The sequence below is a fragment of the Macaca mulatta genome, chromosome 6, assembly GCF_049350105.2.
Source record: "Macaca mulatta isolate MMU2019108-1 chromosome 6, T2T-MMU8v2.0, whole genome shotgun sequence".
NCBI lineage: Eukaryota > Metazoa > Chordata > Mammalia > Primates > Cercopithecidae > Macaca > Macaca mulatta.
The window spans coordinates 148,977,501-148,996,609 of record NC_133411.1 but is presented as its reverse complement, the minus strand read 5'-3'; the positions used below and the strand labels follow the sequence as shown (position 1 = coordinate 148,996,609).

Sequence of the window (19,109 nt, the reverse complement as noted above, 5' to 3'; positions counted from 1 at the left end):
TCCTCCTCCCAGGTTCAAGCAATTCTCCTGTCTCAGCCTCCCAAGTAGCTGGCATTACAGGCACCTGCCACACAACCAACTAATTTTTGTATTTTTAGTAGAGACAGGGTATCACCATATTGGCCAGGCTGGTCTCGAACTCCTGACCTCCACCTGCTCTTTTTCACTGCCCCTCTACCTGGAATGTAGAGGTTGCTAGAGGCTATGCCCTTATGAACTATTTAAGTTCCATATTTGTTTCCCTTTTTTCCAAAAATAATAATGATAGCAGCATCACTGATTAAACATCAGTATTGAACAGTACTCTATGCCAAGCACTATGCTAGAAGCTCTTGGCACAGATTATTTCATCTTCCCCAAAATCAAATGAAGTAAGCACTCTTGTTATCTCATTTACAAGATCAAGAAATAAGACTAGGAGAGGCTTAGTAGAGTTGCTTAAGGCCATAGAACTAGTGAGACAGCGAGCCTGAATTTGCATTTAGGCCTGATTTCAAACCAATACTTTTAACCTCCACTCTCACGCTCGTTCCCAAAAGACCAATACTCAGACAAAGGCCTAGGAAATAGTCCAGAGTGATAATCTGCAGAGTGAGAGCTCTAGTTCTTGCTTCCGCCTCCCCATCCGCTGCCCACCATGTGGCAGCCTGGTTCTCAAAAGGGGCTCACTTTATGGAGAGTTGGTTGGAAATCCTCAAACTCTATCTCCTATCTCTGTCTGACTTTGCTATTTGAGTCCATACTCTATAGCCCTAAATTTATCTAGAAGCCTAAATTTATTTTAAACTCAGCTCAGCCCAGGAACCTTATTTCCCTTCAGGTTTAGAGTCAAGGAGAAAGATTCATTTCTGTTTTACCACTGGAACGTTGTTGGTGGGGGATTAGTTGTCATCACTCCCATTTTAAATATTTGGGGTGTGTGTGTGGAGTGCTGAGAAACAGAGTAGAGTAGCCCAAATTTGGTAAAGTGTCACCAGCGGTGCTGGTGCCCTATGGGGGCCAGGATTCTCTAGATACCTCCTACCCCTCAGCATTTGGAAACAGGGCACATCACGTCTCAAATAGCTAGTCTTCTCATTCTCCTCAGTTAGCGGATTCCAGGGAGAGTGAGTGCCCAGCTCACCAAGTGAAAGGCACAGAAGGATGTTGCCCATTGTATGCCCAGTGGCCAAGGGGGCCCCAAGTACATGCTGAATGGCTAGAGCCTCAACCTTGTTTTGGGAGGCAGTTGGGGGCTGAGTGGGCATTAAGCTATCTGCTGGGTCCAGGGTTGCTTGTCCTTGTCCCAGAGCCTCATCTGAGTTGAAAAAGGGAGAGGAGATGCTGGGCCTACACAGAGGTGGGAGATGCAGGAAGCTAATGAGGTTGACTGCAGGCGAGAAGATCATCTCATCTTCAGGATCTCTGTTCTATACCACCTGTAGGACAGAGGAGAGATAAAGCAGTAATGACAGTACCCACCTTCAAAATGGATGAGGAAGTCAGACCCAGAGGCACAGGTGACTCCCAAAAATGGTCTGGACTCACTGGAGTCCAATCAATTTGTCATCAGATAGTTGCAGAATGTCTGCTATGTGCCAGATTCATCTGGGCATTGGGGATGCCATGGTGAATCCTGCCCTCAGTGTTAGACCATCAACAGAAAAAAAAATACATGAGGAAGACCATCTGGACAGTGATAAACACTAGGAAGAAAACTGAAACAGAGTGGTAAGGGAGAGTGATTGGAAGGGACCCTTTCAGTTTGGTTGTCAGGGGAAGCCTCTTTGAAGAGAGAACATGAGACCTGAAGCTTGATTATGAAAAAGGGCAAGTCATCTGAAGATCTGGGGGAAGTGCATTCAAGGAAGAAAGAAAAGCAACACCAAAGGCCCTTAGGTGGCAGTGGGCTCTGTGCATTTAAAAAACAGAAAGGCAACCACTATTGCTTGAGAGAAATGAACAAGTAGGTGAGAGGAAGGAGCGAAAGCTGGAGGGTTAAGTAAGGTCAGATCATAGAGGCCTTGTAACCACAGTAGAGAGTTAGACTTTTATTCTAAGTGTAATGGGAAGCAGGGAGTGACATCCCTCAATTAGCACTTTTTTTTTTTTTTTGACGGAGTCTCGCTCTGTCGCCCAGGCTGGAGTGCAGCGGCGCAATCTTGGCTCACTGCAAGCTCCACCTCCCGGGTTCACACCATTCTCCTGCCTCAGCCTCCCGAGTAGCTGGGACCACAGGAGCCTGCCACCACGCCCACCTAATTTTTTTGTATTTTTAGTAAAGACGGGGTTTCACCGTTTTAGCCAGGATGGTCTCGATCTCCTGACCTTGTGATCCGCCCGCCTCTGCCTCCCAAAGTGCTGGGATTACAGGTGTGAGCCACCGCGCCTGGCCCCAATTAGCACTTTTAAGATCACTCAAGCTGCTGTGTGAATGGATTACATAGGGCAATCATGGCAGTAGGGGGACCAGTGAGAAGGCTGTTAGGTGAGAAAATCGGTGTCCACATCATTTGTCATCCAGACCAAGATACTTGTGCAGGTAAACAGGGGTGCTACAAATAATTAAGCGGGGACAACAGGCATAACCAGATGGTCTCTGGCAAAGTGGGACATATGGACACTCTGGATATGATAGACTAGGGCAGCAGTTTCCAAGGTGTTGTTCCTAGATCAATAGCATCAGCATCGCCTGATTAAAATTAAAAATGCAAATTCTCAGGCTCCTACCCCAGCCCTTTGAATCAGCAACTTGGGATGGGCCCAGTGGTATGTCTTTTAATGATCCCTTTAGGTGATGCAGGTTAAAGTTTGAGAATCACTTGAGCTAGTGACAGTGGTATAGGTGATGAGGTGTGGCCAGACACAGGACATAGTTTGAATATGAGGGGTGAAAGAAACTAGAATGTGGAAACAGCTCTTTGTTTTTTGTTTGAGTGATGTGTATATGGTGGTGCCCTTTACTGCAACGGGAAGGACTAAGATGGGGAGAGGATGGGTTTTGTGAGGGGATTAAGCTTTCGTTTCAGATGTATAAGTGAGAGTGCAGACACAGGCCTTTCTTCCCTGGGCTACCTCTCAGAACAAGGAAGCATTCTAACAGCCAGAGGACAGCCAAGCTCTGCAGCTTTAGGCACTCTTTTCAGAGTCAACCTCCTTATGAGTCCCTGAATTGAGAGAAGGGACTTTTCCCAATGAAGTTGCTCTGAGTACCACTTCAAGTCATGGCCCAAGAATGACTGTGGAGAAAAAGCGGAGCACTGCCCTCAGAGCCAAATAACTGGCTACTCGGGCGAAAACAGCTAAAGAAAGTACAAGTTGAGATGCTTTTATCTAGAAAATAAAAATCTGGGCCTTGTCTTGGGAGTTCTCTTGGAGACCAAAACTTGCCGATGACAAAGCTCTGGCTGTCATGAACATACCCGAGCCAGGACTGTCACAGGAAGTTCAGCAGTTTTAGCAGTTGTGCTCCAACACACAGCTCCTAGCTACAGGAGGAATCACTTTTCTATTTGGTCCTGGACTCCTAACCTGGCACCCCATGCCTGAGCATTTGGTTTTTGTTTGGAGTACATGGGCTACATTTGCAGCAAATATAGGGAGTAGCAAGCCCTTATCCCTGTGCTGTCTGGTGCAGGGAATGCACACCATCAGTGACATCCAACAGTGCACAGATGAAAAGAGAAACAAGGAGTATGTGGCCACCCCTCCTTGTAGTGGTGCTAGAGCAGGTGGAAGCCAGAGACAGATAGACAAGCTCTAAGTTCCAGAGCAAGGATTCTTAACTTGGATCTTTGGGGTTCTGTGGTGCAGCTGAGAGAGTCTCAAGCTTTCATCAGATTCTCAAGCCTAAGACTCCAAAAGAAACAAAGAACATTTGCTTTAGACAGCAATGGTGCTCACACTTTAGTGTGCTTCAGAATCACCTAGAGGGCTTGTTACAATATGGATGCTGGGGCCCAGCCCTAGAGGTTCTAAGTCAGTAGGTTTGGAGTGGGACCCAAGAATGTAAGGGGATGCTTGGCCCAGGGGCTACGCTTTGAGAACCACTGCTTTAGAGGATACCAAAAACCATGAAGAGTTCAAGTTCAAATTATGATCTTTCCTTTTCAGACAGGAGTTCCAACAGATGCCATAGTCCTTGAAACCACCCCTAAGTCCCAAGGAACTTGAGATTTTATTTTTGGAAGAAGCCCCTGGAGAATTACAGACTCTGGACCTCTCCTTGAGGTCAGGAAACATCTGGGAAACAGCATTTTATAGGGTGCAGGAAAATGCCTCCAGAAACTTAAAAGCCTAAGCAAATCTGAGCTGAAAACTACATGGCTTTCTCTGGCTGATCCAATTGCTGCACCAATTGTTGGTGAACAGTGAGGTTTTGAGAATCTGGGCAGACCCAGATCCTCTCCTAGAGACTATCTCCTGATACTTGTGGAACTTGTGTCTGAAGCCACATGGGCTCAGATAGGAGGTCTGCTCTAAGGAAGAAACGGTGTCTGCTGCGGGATAGAATCTGGGTATAGGAAGGAAATCAACAACTCAACTAGACAGAATTCAAGAGCCTCATTCACAGAACTCTTTGATCAGGTCATTGTGGTAAGGGCGGGAAGAGGCAGGAATAGTACTCAGGGCTGTGCTTACTTAAAGCAAGAGCAGTGGAGAGAGGCCTGGTAGGGCCATCTGCCAGCTTCCTTCAGACCTGCTCTGAGTAAGTCATTCCCCCATGAAAGGGGAGGGGGAAATGAAAATGTGGATTCATTCATGAATCAACCTCTGAAACAGGAAGTGTGGCTTTTGAGCTATGCAGAAGAATCCTCCTTTGCTCCCGGTAATATTGGCTTTGACATTCAGCTACATACATCCTTAGGGGAGGCAAAGTCAAAGTCAGGGAGACCCTACAAATTAAGGGATGAGGAGGCAACTTCATAGAGAAGGCAACATATTAGAGTGATTGAGACTGTGGCTGTGCTTTGCCATCATCCTACCTGGACTTGAATCCTGACCGTGGAGTTCTAGGCATGTCATTTAATCGTTCTGTGCCTTAGTATCCTCATCTATAAATTGAGGGTAATAACAGTGCCTATTTCATAGAGTTATAGTAAGAATGAAGTAAAATAACACAGGTAAAATGCTTAGCTTGGTGCCTTGAATATTTTAAGCACTCAATGTTTAAAAAATAAAGTGTGGTGAACAAGAAGAAATTTGGGATGGTGGCAATACAGACCCACCCTAAGTGACACTGCCAGAAACAGAAAGTGGAGCTATATTACACCTACTGCTAGTCTCCACAGAAGGCTGACAGAGGTCTGAGGTGTGAGATGAGCACAGGGAGAGCCAGGATGCCTTTGATGGTGGGGTTAACTAGACAACCCTACTGGCTGTAAGGCAGTGATATCCTATTCTTTTAAGCCTTGCAACATTCAATGAGTCTGTTTTGTGACATTTTCTCACTGCCAATCTAACTGCCAAATAGCCTGATGTGAGGAAATCGAAGTGAATGAAAATCAATATTGGTAGGAAAATTGTACTGATGTCATTGGAAACACTCTGAAGATGTGCAATATTTAGGTAGAATCCCCAATTTCAGGGGAAAAACTGTGGCTCCTCCTCCTGAAGTTCTAGAAGGTGGGGTGGGGGTGGGGTGGGGGTGCTGAAGTGAGAACAGTGGAGGTGTGTGCTGGCCCTCAGGTGACCTAGCAGGCAAACACTGAAAAAGAGAACTCTCTTTTCTCTGGTCCTGAAAGAACAGGACCTCTTCCAAAACTCAGTACCCAAGATAAAACAGTCCTGACTGCTTAGAAATAAATTGTTCCTGAGACTAGGAACAAAGAGATTTCTAAAAGCCATGCAAAATACCAAAATAAATGATATACCACATGGTTAAATGAAAGTTAACATCCATTGGAGGTGGAGGTAGGAAGAGACCACCAATTACATCTTAGAAAAGAAAGACTGAAGAAAAATGACAAATAGTTCTGTTTAAGCATGCTGGGTTCCTTTCTTGAGGGGCTCCCCATGGTCCTAGCAGCATTGCCTTATAGTTCCGACCTGGCTGTCTGGGATGCTCCTTCTGTAGCCCTTCAGTAGGACCTCACCTCGGGTCCTCTTGCTGTCCAACTGACCACTGGGCATATTTAATCACGGTCCTATCTGGAGTCTTTAAAAGATGAAGGGCCTGACTCCTGACTTTTCACTCCCTTATACTTGCTGGGAGTAAATCATGGCTGGAATTGCCACCACCTCCTGTGCTTGAGTCCTTCTCTCGGACAGGAACCCAAAGATTTATCTGATCGCTGCAGAGAAGAGAGCAGAATCTGGTCTCTTCTTCAGGAAGTAGCCACCTGTCTTCTGTGTGCACCCCCCAAATCAGAGGCACCATAGAACTTAGGGAAACTGAAGTTTCTTAGGCATCCCACCTACCTCTCTAAAACAGTGGCACCCTCAGCTTTCAGTTTTCATAAAGCAAAGTTTCTCCATTGTTTTTATTGAAGTTGGTGGTTGTCAGATGTGGAAGCTAGTCCATCCTTCTGTTCACTCCAAAGTAGGGACCTTTTATTTACTTTTTTCTTTTTTGAGACGGAGTCTCGCTCTGCCACCCAGGCTGGAGTGCAGTGGCACAATCTTGGCTCACTGCAATGTCTAACTCCCAGGTTCAAGCAATTCTCATGCCTCAGTCTCCCAAGTAGCCGGGACTACAGGTGTGCACTACCATCCAGCTAATTTTTGTATTTTTCAGTAGAGACAGGGTTTCACCATGTTGGCCAAGCTGGTCTTGAACTCCTGACCTCCAGTGATCCACCCACCTAGGCCTCCCAAAGTGCTGATATTACAGGTGTCAGCCACCATGCCCAGCCAAGCAGGGCCTTTTTAGCAAGAAAACAACAAAACAATACTCATAATGAACTCTCTTGGGATTCCCCATGAGAAGCCTGGAACTGTAATAATGTGAACTTGAGATAGCCTACGGACATGCATCAAGTGTTAGAATATAACTGCTGTCGTATATACTTAAGTAACATTGAGAGATTTTTCATGGTGTGATTTTTGCCAGGTTATCCTGGAGAACTACTTGCTCCAAGCATTCCTCATATCCAGCTTGAAGGTAAGTGAAAACATAAAAAAAGATAAAATAAAAGGAGAAAGCTACAAATAAAACTTCAAACTCTACTTAAAAAGGTTGAGGAAAATATATACCTGAGGCTTCTGAGGCCTTTGTTGGATTTTAAGTTAGAGGTCAAAATGGGTGGTTCTTGTGGTCAGATAATCTACTCTTCTGGAAGGCCCCACTGAAACTATCCTGAGGGATGGCTCCTGTGTCTTGTTTTTATTGGTAGCTTCATTCACTGTCTGCCATTCCACTCACTAGAAAAACAGTTTTGAAAGAGATTTTAAACCGCAACCTCTATTTTCTAAGTGTTCAACAGCATAATACGGCAACTATTAAAAATAATTTATTAGATATTTCAAATAACTAAGAGTGGAATTAGAATGTTCCTAACACAAAGAAATGATACATACTTCAGATGATGGATACCCCAATCATCCTGATTTAATCATTACATTGTACGCTTGTTTCAAAATGTTACATGTACCCAATAAGTACGTATAAGTAGTAGGTATCCATGATAATTAAACTGACAGGAAACAAAAAACCTTCCATGAGAATGGAGCATGATCTATGGGAAAAGGTTTTCCTTCTCTTCAACATGATGGCTAGGTTAACTGTCATACCACCAGAGAATTTTTTAAATGACCCAATATGCCAGGATAGGGAAGCCATTCACATAAAATTTTTTAAAATAAGCAAACCTATCTTAAAATAAAATGGAAGATAGAGTTCTCTAGTATGAGAGCACTTTTAATGCTTGCAGTCGATTAATGATCATAAGTAACAGGCAAGTATACCTGCTACTGAGTCCTAAAAACGGTTTCCACCTATCAAAAAAAAAAAAAAAAAATCCAAGATCGCAACCAGACCCCTTCCCCCAAAAAGCACTGAAACAAAAGACTGATCTGATTATACAGTCACATGAAAAATAAACATCTTTATTTTTTGCCTACTTTATTTCATTTTTTCAAATAAAATTTAAATCTGTACAAAGTATACTGTTACAGTATATATTTTGTAAGAATCAATGCCTAAAATAATCACAATACTTCAATAAGCAGTACAGCAGACCTCGCTAGTTTTCAGCTTTGATATTGAACAAACTCAAGCCGGCTGATGCACAACACGTTTGCTTGGTTTCCACATGGTGAATTCCCAGCACTTAGATGGGAGAACATGACAGCAAATATGGTAATATTACAGCCCGACACACTGCGTTTCTTCATGTGATAATAACTGCACATATTTAATACAGAATGCTCAAATTTACTTTTTAAATTGCATTTGCTTACTTCTTAGTTGGCAAAATTCAGCATTCTTAAATGGGGTCCCCAAACAGTGCAAATTAATGATATTCTAACTGTATATTGGCACATCTCCAATAAGGATTAACTTGTAAACTCAAAGAATATCAACAACTTAGTCCTAAATTTTAACTAATATACATCTGGTCCATTTAACCAAAGTCATTTTGGAAAGATATTAAAGAACAATTCTATTTCTGAAAGGATATTGTTTTGACCATTCTTTAGAGAAGATAAATTTTTAAATTGTCATTAAAATGTTTCACTATAAAAATTTTACAAACTTGATTAGAAATTTCAAGATTATGATTCACAGCAGACAAATACAAACTGTATATTCCAACAATACCTATTCTTAGACTTTCAAACAGAGCACAACCATGTCAGCTGTGTTAACTAAAATTCTGAACAGTGTACTAAATTTATAAGTGGTGCTGGGTCTAGCAAGTGTAAATACACAGTATATTTCAATGAAAAGAATTGTCTTCTTTATACTTTATTTGTTTTCCCATAAGGAAACATTAATGTTTACATTCTTTAATAAAGTTAATCTTACATCAGAATATAACTTAATACTGTCAGCAACAGGGACCACACACAGTAAATAAGAAGCACATTTAAAATAAGTCTGATTTCACATAGATTAACATTTGTTGGTTAATAAAATATTGACAGTATTACAATCTTACAATATTTACAGTAAGAAAAATCTAGAGTAATATATACCTTTCACAGCAGGATTCCTTTTTGTAAAATTTCTTCCAGTTTGGGATTGTGTATACACGAAAAGCTCAAAATAAAGCAACTCTGCAATATAATCTTAAAATAATGGCTACTAGGGGGAAATTCTATCACAACCATTGAAAATAATGGTGACTTCTCACGGAGTCTGTGGCATCTGAGAACCCAGTTAATTAACCAAAGTCTTGCTCACATTAGCCTCAGTTACCCAGATTAAAGCAGAACTCCGGCCTTCCCTGACTGCTGAAAACCCAACAGATTTTCTCAACATGCTATAAGGAAAGAGGAAAAATTGGTTTCAGCTCACACCTCATGGCTGGAAGCCTCCGGAAGCCTCCAGCCAGTGCACACTCCCCGACTTATGCTAAAAGAGGGCCAATTTCATACCCAAAGCATCACAAGAGTCCACCCTCCAACCACAAGGCACTCTGACACCAAACTCACCCATTCCTCAACTCTTGTGCCCTAGGATAATGCATGAACTTAGCCCATATAATACACACCAGCATCTCAGAGACTTGGGACCAGGGCAAAGAAAGAGACTAGTGTAGTTTGCACTGAGATCAATAAGAAAAATGGGAAGTGATGCACATTTCCAATTAGAATGACAAGAAGAAGACCCACATCCCTAAACTGGAATTTGGCCAGGGCATCAGAGTTAGCACCCCCTCTCTGAGTACCACTAGCGATTAGGATGTGTGCTCTGGGCCTCCTCTAAAAGAGAGCATCTACAGTAAGTAACACAGTATGGGACATTAGTTCTGTGACGACTGCCAAGAAAGCAGATACAATTCTTGAATCTGGGGCTGTCTACGGCACCTGAGGTCAATCATCCAAGCTGTGACCTGTCCCAACCCTGCTTACTTTAAGATATCTGATGGGCACAGAGCACTCAGGGATATGGCTGCTGGCTACTTTGGACTCTAGATCTCACAGGTAATCAACAGGTATCTGGGATTGAATTAGCAAACTGTACCATAGCTCCTTAAACAGACACTGTCAAGTATGAAATCATGTCAGGCATGAATCTTCACTGTCAGGTCACAAATTGAAGTGGGAGTCTTCCCACATCAGCCAAGGTTATTTTGTCAGAACCTTAGAGGAGTTGGACAGTTTTTCATGTTGCAAGTGATTAGTTTACTTATTTCAGTCAAGCTGGATTGGCAAACCAGACTGATTTATTTAGTTAGCTTTGTTTTTTTGATTCTTATGTGTGTGCTAACCCAAAGCTGTTGTATTTGGGCTAAATACACTGACAGAGAAAATTCAAACGACAAAAGTTTTCAGAAAACTTCTGTGGCATTTTTTCTTTTTGGAAGTAAATGCAAGATCTAAAGGTATTTCTACCCAACAAAGTCTGTTTAAGTGTTTAATGTTATTTCCTTTTTGGTCCTATACAGAATGCTATGACTTCTATATAGGTCTGAATGCTGCTCCATGTAGATTCCTTCTGTATATCTAAAAATATATACTTTTCAGTAGTTCAATACATGGTTAATCTTCCCACAGAGGAAGATTTTTGTAATCACATGTTGCAAAGTAGAAAACATCTCCTTTCTAAGAAAGGAAATATACTTTCCTATTGTACACTTTTGAATAAGCCCAAAGGCATGCACCAAAAATCATTATTAAAACTAATACATGCAATAAAATGGTGTAGAGTTAGACTTAAAGTGCTGCTTCTCAATTTTTTTAATTTGGAGAAGACATTTTGTCAGTTGTAGACTCAAAGATCTTTCCCCCACCCACCCTCCCCACCCCCTGGCATTAAGAGAGAAAAGTAAAAAGTATGCATCAATCTTTTAACTATTCTTTACATGGGGGAAAGAACAGATATATCAACTATCCTATGTATCAACTGGATTCCCAGTTTTAAATAAAACCAATATTTACTGGTAAAAATTGTCAAAGCGAATACACCCAAACAAATGTTACTAGTAAATAAATGTTCTACATAGAGAATAATTTACTTTGGTTTTATGCGCCTTCTCAAAAATAACACTAGTGTCCCAACGTCACCAAACTGATGTGTTCCAGCAAAGTTGTAAGGCAAATCTTTTTTTCCCTAGTGACATCTTGTTTCCCAACAGACAAAACTAAAATCTTTTGGTGAGGAAGGGGTTAAGATAATGGCTAACCCCTTGGCATCCTGAGCATTGTGGTTTATCAAACTCTACCCTGCTAGAAATTGTCAGGCACCCTGACCCCTGCCTTGAACCAGGAATGGCTCCCATGTCTAGAGATGCCCTGACTCCTTATAAATAGCTTTCAGAACTTTGCTTCTTTTTCCCTTCTCTCTGGATGTTATAATGTCTAACAAAGCTGGTTGCAATGTCACATTTTGCTAGTAGGGGCCACCATCTAACAATAATTCCAATATGAAAGGTTTTAAGCCAATAGTTGGTTCCTAATTTTATCAACGATTTGTACTAAAATTCTCTATAATTTACTTAGAGCAGAGATCTTTAACTTGGGTTTCAGAAGATGTGTGATGCCCCTGAGGTTGTATGCAAAAGTATTCAGGTATGTGCATTTTTTTTTTTCCTGGGTAGAGGATCCATCACACTTTCATCAGATTATCAAAGGTATCTGTGACCCCCAAAAAGGGTTATAGGGACTTAGAGGGATACCCGTAATTCATTTTATACCAGGACTGGGAAATGGGGGCAGAAAACTAAAAATGGCCTCGAAAAAGGCCAGGGACAAATTGCTGATCTTTTCCCTTTATTCACATTGGGAAAATAAGTGCTTCAAACTGGGAAAAATCATTAATTAAGGTGGTTAAACTCCATTAAAAAACAATCAAATCACTTTCTAAATTTTTTTCATTTTTGATATGTGGTAAATTTCGTCTCCAAGAAAAGGTTCGGAGACTGAATTTTTCTCTTTTCCTAAAGGAAATTCATATATAGAATGCTGAATATCATCCACATTTAAAGATTTGACAACATAAAAGTTAGATAACTCTTAATGATGTGAATCTTTAACTTATGATTTTGAGTAAAGGATTATCTAGAATCAAATATACACTTATTAACCTTCATTTCCCAAAATTGGTCCATATTTAGACAACTACCTGGCACAATTTCACTAGATAAACCTAAAATCTGAATAACGGAAGTTAAACTTCTATCCAAAGTAAAAACAAAGCCATAAGGTTCCACAATTGAATTGGCCACGAACATTCACACTATGTTATAGAGGACTTTCTCATTTCAAATACATCACTGAATGTTCAACAGAATTTGCAAACATAAGATCCAGAATGACTAGCAAAACATGCTAAGAGCATGTCAAAAAGTAAAACACCACCACTACCCCCCATCCGGAAACACACTCAGGCATTCCAAAAATAAACCAGATCTGAAAAGAGGCCTCTCACTTGGTTTTAAGTATGAGGTGTGTACAAAGCTATGAGAAAGGGAATATAAAATGAAATAACCAAATAACTTACAAAAAATAATTTTAGCCAAAAACACATATCTCTGTTCCATTGATAAAACTATCAATTAAAAATTTTTTTTTGCAATTCTGAACACCGTGTTGCATAATATCACCAAGACAAAAAATATGTTCACAGGTACACTTTTTGTTATTTTCTTTCTAGAGCACATCTTTGAGATCATAAGACCGCATCTGGTTAAAATAAAGTCTCTTGTCCTTGCTTCCCTTCCCCCTCAAAGTGATTCAACCCCGAATTCCAAAAAGGAATATTCAATATAACCACTTCAAAACCAGTTATAACACTTAGACCATGAGGAAACTATATGAACATTATGGAAAACTACATGAAAGAGGGAGCTGCCACTTGCCACCCACTTCACTTCCAGCTTTTTAAGCATGTACCCAGCTAGACTTCAGTGAAACAAACTAACACACCAAATCCAGGCCATCTCAGGCTAGAAGTTAAAACTGAAAGACATCATTTCATATACACACATATATATTTCCTATCCTAAGTTTTAACCTTGTCTGTTTAAACAGTTTAATAAAGCTCACATTTACAAAGGATTTTATTGGCAAATAAAGGCCCATATTAAAAATTTTATCAAAACAAATTTTTGTTTTATACAGCTAACACTAAGAAATATTTTCTCGGCCTTATAAAGTATATTTAATTGCATACAATTTTTGCTTTGGGTGGGATATTGAAAACATAATTCTGCAAGAAATTAGAAAAGACTAGAAACAAAAGTGAAAGTGACTAGCCTTAACTTTCAAAAAATCAAGTGCAAAGTTAAATAGTGCAAATAATGAAAACTAGAAATTTTACAGGCAACTTTAGTCTTTCCTGCTTTTGCACTTTTATACATTGACAACTTTATAAACCCTAACAACTATATGCAGCATGGAAATGGGCTATCATTTATCTCCACTGACTAGACTTAAGGAAGCCTTTCAAAGACTTGTCTCACAGTCATTTAAATCACTAGTTCTTAACACAGGTTTGGGAATTCTCTTCTTTTTAAACAAATTTCTAAGGGAGGGGCTATTTAAGAAGGCTCTGCATTGACTTAATGAGTTATAGTATATAACTATTATAATTTAAAATCTGACACAATAAAATGTGAAAATTATACTAAAGTGCCAACTCTACAAAATAAGCTATAGTAAAAATAATCTTGCTATTGTTAATGAACTTGACATTCGTAAAAAAGAAAAATTACCTTCAAAGTACAAAATCAGAACCACTTTTTTGCTATTTTTAAAAGAGATTTTTATCACTAACATACAGAGATGTGAGTAAAATGAAACTTCAAAGTAATCTGTCCAAATCACCAGGAATAAATCCGTACTAAATTCGACAACAAAGAGTTAATCCAAACGTACCTGAATTATGTAACTTAAAAACAAACATTATAGTAATTCTTTATCTTAAATAATTTAAAACACTACTGGAATAATGGGAAAAGAAATCTAAACACTATCAGCTTCCCTACAAAGGACATAAGAACCTCCAAAATGTACTAACTTATTTAATTAACATTTGCCACCACTGAACTCTTGGGAAAATACAATTTTAAAGTAAGAGAGAAAATGGGGAAACAGAAACATGAGTTTGGGGGGTATGTTGTCTAATTTTAGAAATACAGTATTATTGAGGGCCTCATAAGGTCCACAAGGTTAAATGGTTGCTATGGTTGCAAATGTGAAAGAAATAAAAAAGATACCTAAAATTGTAAGTTAGTGTTTTTACCTGGTTGTCTTCTTCTAAGAAATTTGTATGGGCCAAAGTCCCAAAGTTCTATAAAAGCAAGGAATAATATGTGTCTTTGTGGAGTACAAAATCAAATAATTTGATCTAAGGACCATTTGAAAAGTAAAGGTAAACTACACTGTAACAAGAGCCCAAGAAAACAGATAGTATGTGTGATAAATATTTCTGATAGTTTAAAAAGAGTAACTGTGAAAAGCGTGAAATGTTCTTTTCTTTTCCTCAAAATAATAACTCCCCAGCACCCACTTGCCTTGACCAGAAAAGCTGTCATTCCACAATTGTGCTACTTAATTTGTCCCAGAAAAGCAGACATCCTATACATGAAAACAGACTTGTATAATGCATCATCATCATAACTCTAGCTACAGTAACTAACAATTTTCTCATAATCAATGAGGGATCCATTTTCTCTGGCTTTACTGAAACTTCCTTAGTGAAGATCAACTTCATTTCCTTAGCAAATAACTCTCAATCAGATTCCATCATAGTACCTTTTCCTACCTCTAGCAAAAATTTCTCCCACTTTACTTCCAAACCATTCCCTATATACCTCTCAAACCCCCATCCACAAACACATTAAACAGCTCTCCTCATCCTACTCTCCAATTTCCAAACCAGTAAGTCTCAGTTCCCAGTAACTTACCTAAAATACACATACTTCTTACTCTCTTCAGTTCACAAGTTTCTTAATATTAATTTAGATACCTTCAAACTACCAGCTTAAGACCATGGGGAAAATAGCAATCGGAAAAAAACTGCCCAGTTACCTCATAATACTTAAATTGTTCTGGATCATCAGTTAGCTAAGTTCTAAGGCAGGAGTCAGAAATTTCTTTACTTCTCTCTGAAGAAGTAAGCTTGAGTGCCACTGGCAGGCCTACAGCAAGAATAAAAAAGGAGAGAGAAACAAAGAAAAAGGATAGGAGAGAGAAGATGCCAGATGTACATGGTAAGGAGGTAGGTCAAGTGCCACCAACTACCTGCATTGAAAATTGCCAATCCGCTCCAGCTGAATGGGAGTTTGACCCAAACTCAACATGTGTCTGATAAGTCATTAGCTGATGGCCACCATTGTTTGAGCTAGTCAAGATGAATAGGTAATTCACCTGTCCCATAACTTTAACTGCCACTTCACGATAAGGACATATTTTCTTAACTCCTCCTAGGATCCTTCTGTGTTAATCTACCTTAGACCAAAACACACACTAATGAGAATATTTCCATGTTTTTCACAATTCTAGAATACAAGGACTTGGTCCTTGAACTTGGAGGCCTCTTGAATTATTAAAGTGGAACCAAAATCAAGAAAATTAAACTCTTTAGCCAAAAAATTTTTTCCATCTAATGTTACAAAATAAGCTAATTGCTAATAATTATCAAAACAATCTGTGTATTTATGAAAACGTGAAAATCCTGTGATTCCAAAATGAGTGAAATACTTCTGATGTGTAAGAAGCAACTTTATTTTACATAGAGGATCACCACCATGTTTCTACCTATCAACAGGACAATTTTCCACAAAAGCAAAGGACATCAGAAGGAAAAATACAAAACAAAACAAATACCAAACATGGGGACAAAATAAAAATGAATGAGTAGTTATGACATTCTTGTTAAGAAAAATGTTAACAAGTGACCTTTGCCACACTCAGCTTTCCTAAAGACATAAATTGCCTGGACCATTCAACACCAAAACTTGGTAGTTAGCTTAGCAGATTCACTGGCTTGGAACCAATCATTATTTCTTTTTTCATCTGGTTGTTCTTGTATCATGAAATTCTACCTGACTCATGCTAATTCTGGCTTATTTTCACTTAGCCTGTAATAATCAAATTTCTGTTCAAAAAGAACGTGTCAAATGGCCTATGCCTTAAATTTAGGTTTTGTTTTAGGATCAATTAAATTCTTAAATATTAAAATCAGCTTTTCTTAAAAAATGTATCACTAATTCTGCAAAGAAGACTTTAAAATAATTAATTTGTGAATAGCAGTGATCACTTTAGTTTTATAGCATACTTATGAATGGCCAAAACTTGGTTAACATGCAATGAAGAAAACAGAAATACTGTGATTTAAAAATTGATACCCTTTAACAAATCTACACAAATAACTTTGGTGAATTTATTTACATAAGCAATTCCAATAAATTCTCTCCTACTTATTTCACTCTCAAGGAGATGTGTGTATCTATATACATATGCACACACGCAATGCATATATACATATATATGTGTGTGTATATGTATCTCTCCAAATTATGAAGATATTCAAATTTAGGGATAATAAACTATAAACGTTATACTCAGAGTTATCACCAACTATTCCAAACTTAAGTTGCTATAGATACTCTTGTTTTAGCATCCTTTTACGTAGACGGCAAGATCTCATTCTGATACTCAAAAGATTTTAAAAAGGGGAAAAAGTCATCAGACTTGGTATCTCACTTTTTATGGTGAAGAAAATCTTAAAATTATGTTCACATGTAAAATAAAATGAATTGTGGAGCTATGAAAGCTACTAGAGCATCAATTTCAGATAGCCCCATTCTAAAATTATTTGGAAATGTGTGTGTATATATAACCTGAAAAAATGAACGGGAATATTGTAGACAAGAAGGTGAACCATGTGTGGAAGATAAAAATAATCATGCCCGTACGGTAGGGTCACAGGGATAGCAGATAACCCAAAATGTCATAAAACAAAAATGTGTTTAGAAAGTTTCAACAGGGCCAAAACACAAAATGTTAAAAGCACACAAACAAAAATGAATGAGATAATCCCCCCAAACATCAAGTTACATAAGAAAATAGGAAGAAAAAAGTTGACACAGTATCTTTTAAAATACATCAAATCTTAACTGACTTAAAAAATGATATAAAGTGCTTGGGCCATGATACCCACCCAGATTCTCATTATCAACGGATTTATCTTTTCCCCTCCCTTCCACCCAAATTTAATTCAGTTTTCCTGAAGAAAAAGTACAGCATCCCTATATTAATAAGAAATGAAAACAGTGAGTACAACTGATATAGATCCATTGACTTTTATTACAAATGTACTTGATCACTTGGCTTCAAAAAGTTTAAAATCAATACCCTATTTTCTGTATGCCAGTACAAAGCAAACTGTTTTACAAATTAAATACCTAAAAATTTGACAAAAATATTAAAATTTGATGAAAAACAATTATAAAAATCCTTAATCTCTCTTCAAAAAAGGAGGCAGTCTTCCCAGTTCTATTATACAATATTAATAATATTCACCATTTTTAGAATAGGTAGCTAAATTATATCTTTCTGTTAGCATACAAAACTTAGACTTATAGATTTTATTTGTATATGCTCCAGTTAAGTTTGTGAATGCCATCTGATTGCAATATAACCAACTATCTTTAATTGAATCCTAATTTACACTTATTTAATAATTTGCATAGTTTGAAAGGGATAAAGGTTATTCTACAACTAATTATCATAGGCTATTACAGTGCTACTTTTCAAGGCAATAAGTATTTGCTCCCAAATGAAATTATCTGTCTCCTTTAGGCAGGGGTTAAAATTACTAGCAGCTTTCTCTATTACCTGAAAAATCATATTGGAAGTTATCCATCTCTAGATGTGAAGGCCTAAAAAAACATAATATACTTTCCGCTTTGAATCAAATTTCAACCCCTGCATGGGACAACTAGAAAGTGAGACTTTCAAGGTTTTTTATTTCCCTGTTGGTTTTGGTTTCTACTCTCCATGGCTTTTTAAGAAGCTGGAAAACAGTTTGTCTTTCCTGACTAGCATTGTCTTTTTTTCCATTTGGCAAATATTCATCTACCTCCAATCTGTATCTACTGGAGGAAAAGCCGACATGCCTTTTCTTATGAACTTCCTTTGTTGTCAAAGGCATGTATAATGATTTCTACAGTTCTGGTTAGTTAACTTTAGCTCCCTCTGTGGCTGGATGACTGCTGCTTCTAACATCAGCATGATAAATAGGAGGCACAAATAAAAAGTAGCTTAAAAAAATTGGTGATTTAAAAGAAAAAAAACAACTTCAAACACACACACATACATGAGCATTTCAAATCTGGTGGCTGATCTCTGGATTAAATTACTTGACAGTGTCTCTCATTTTAAAGAACGTCAATATTGCAATGCAGTTCAAGTTTTCTTTTATACTTAGGCAAATAATACAGTTTAACCAAGCTCTTGGACCTTAATTGTAAGACAAAGCAGATCAATAAAAATAAGGCATACTTCTCAGGAATTAAGTTTTGTTTGCTTGTTTTTGGCACATTTGATCATACTGTCTTCTATGAATAACACATATGGTCAAATATACCATTTCCTTATTTGTTTCAGCACAAACAGGGTTTACCAACTAGTAAAATAAAAACAAGGAAAAATTCTAACATAAAACACTGATATATAGAACCTTGGTAAAGTACCGAGCACCTGGGAGGGAAGGGTAGGGAAAAGATGAAACAGGAGAGGGAAGACAAGGTTTGGGAGGGTGCTTGGGGAGGTAAAGTGAGATGCTTAAAAAAAGAGCATCTTTACAGTCACTTAGTCTTTTCTACGATCACTTTTTAAGTCTTAAAAGATCTGCATGTGGATTTCCTTTTAAACCCACTGACCATAAATCAGACACTGGTTTTAAAATCGTAGTAAGATTGTATTCAACTGTTTTAGTGTAAAGACAACTGCACAATACATGTGCTTCTTGAGCCGGTGGGATTCCAAGCAGAATCTGAAGTCTATAGGTAAGAAAG

At 38.5% G+C, this 19,109-nt stretch overlaps 2 protein-coding genes across 3 annotated transcripts in view; both read right to left on the bottom strand.

Moving 5' to 3' along the window:
* Positions 1–8,169: 8,169 nt before the first annotated feature.
* Positions 8,170–8,331, bottom strand: IGIP (IgA inducing protein). The gene has a single exon (NM_001193358.1). The coding sequence runs from the start codon at positions 8,329–8,331 to the stop codon at positions 8,170–8,172; it is 162 nt and encodes a 53-aa protein (NP_001180287.1).
* A 9,046-nt stretch (positions 8,332–17,377) lies between these two features.
* The window catches only part of PURA (purine rich element binding protein A), an 11,606-nt gene continuing 9,874 nt past the window's right edge, over positions 17,378–19,109 (bottom strand). For both annotated transcript variants that reach the window (XM_077937095.1, XM_077937092.1), the window contains exon 2: positions 17,378–19,109. This exon is cut by the window's right edge. The gene's annotated coding sequence lies outside the window, so the exon portion shown is untranslated.

What these genes read in the sequence shown, in the direction of transcription:
- IGIP (NM_001193358.1), bottom strand. Translation starts at nt 8,331, where the DNA reads ATGTGCAGTTATTATCACATGAAGAAACGCAGTGTGTCGGGCTGTAAT.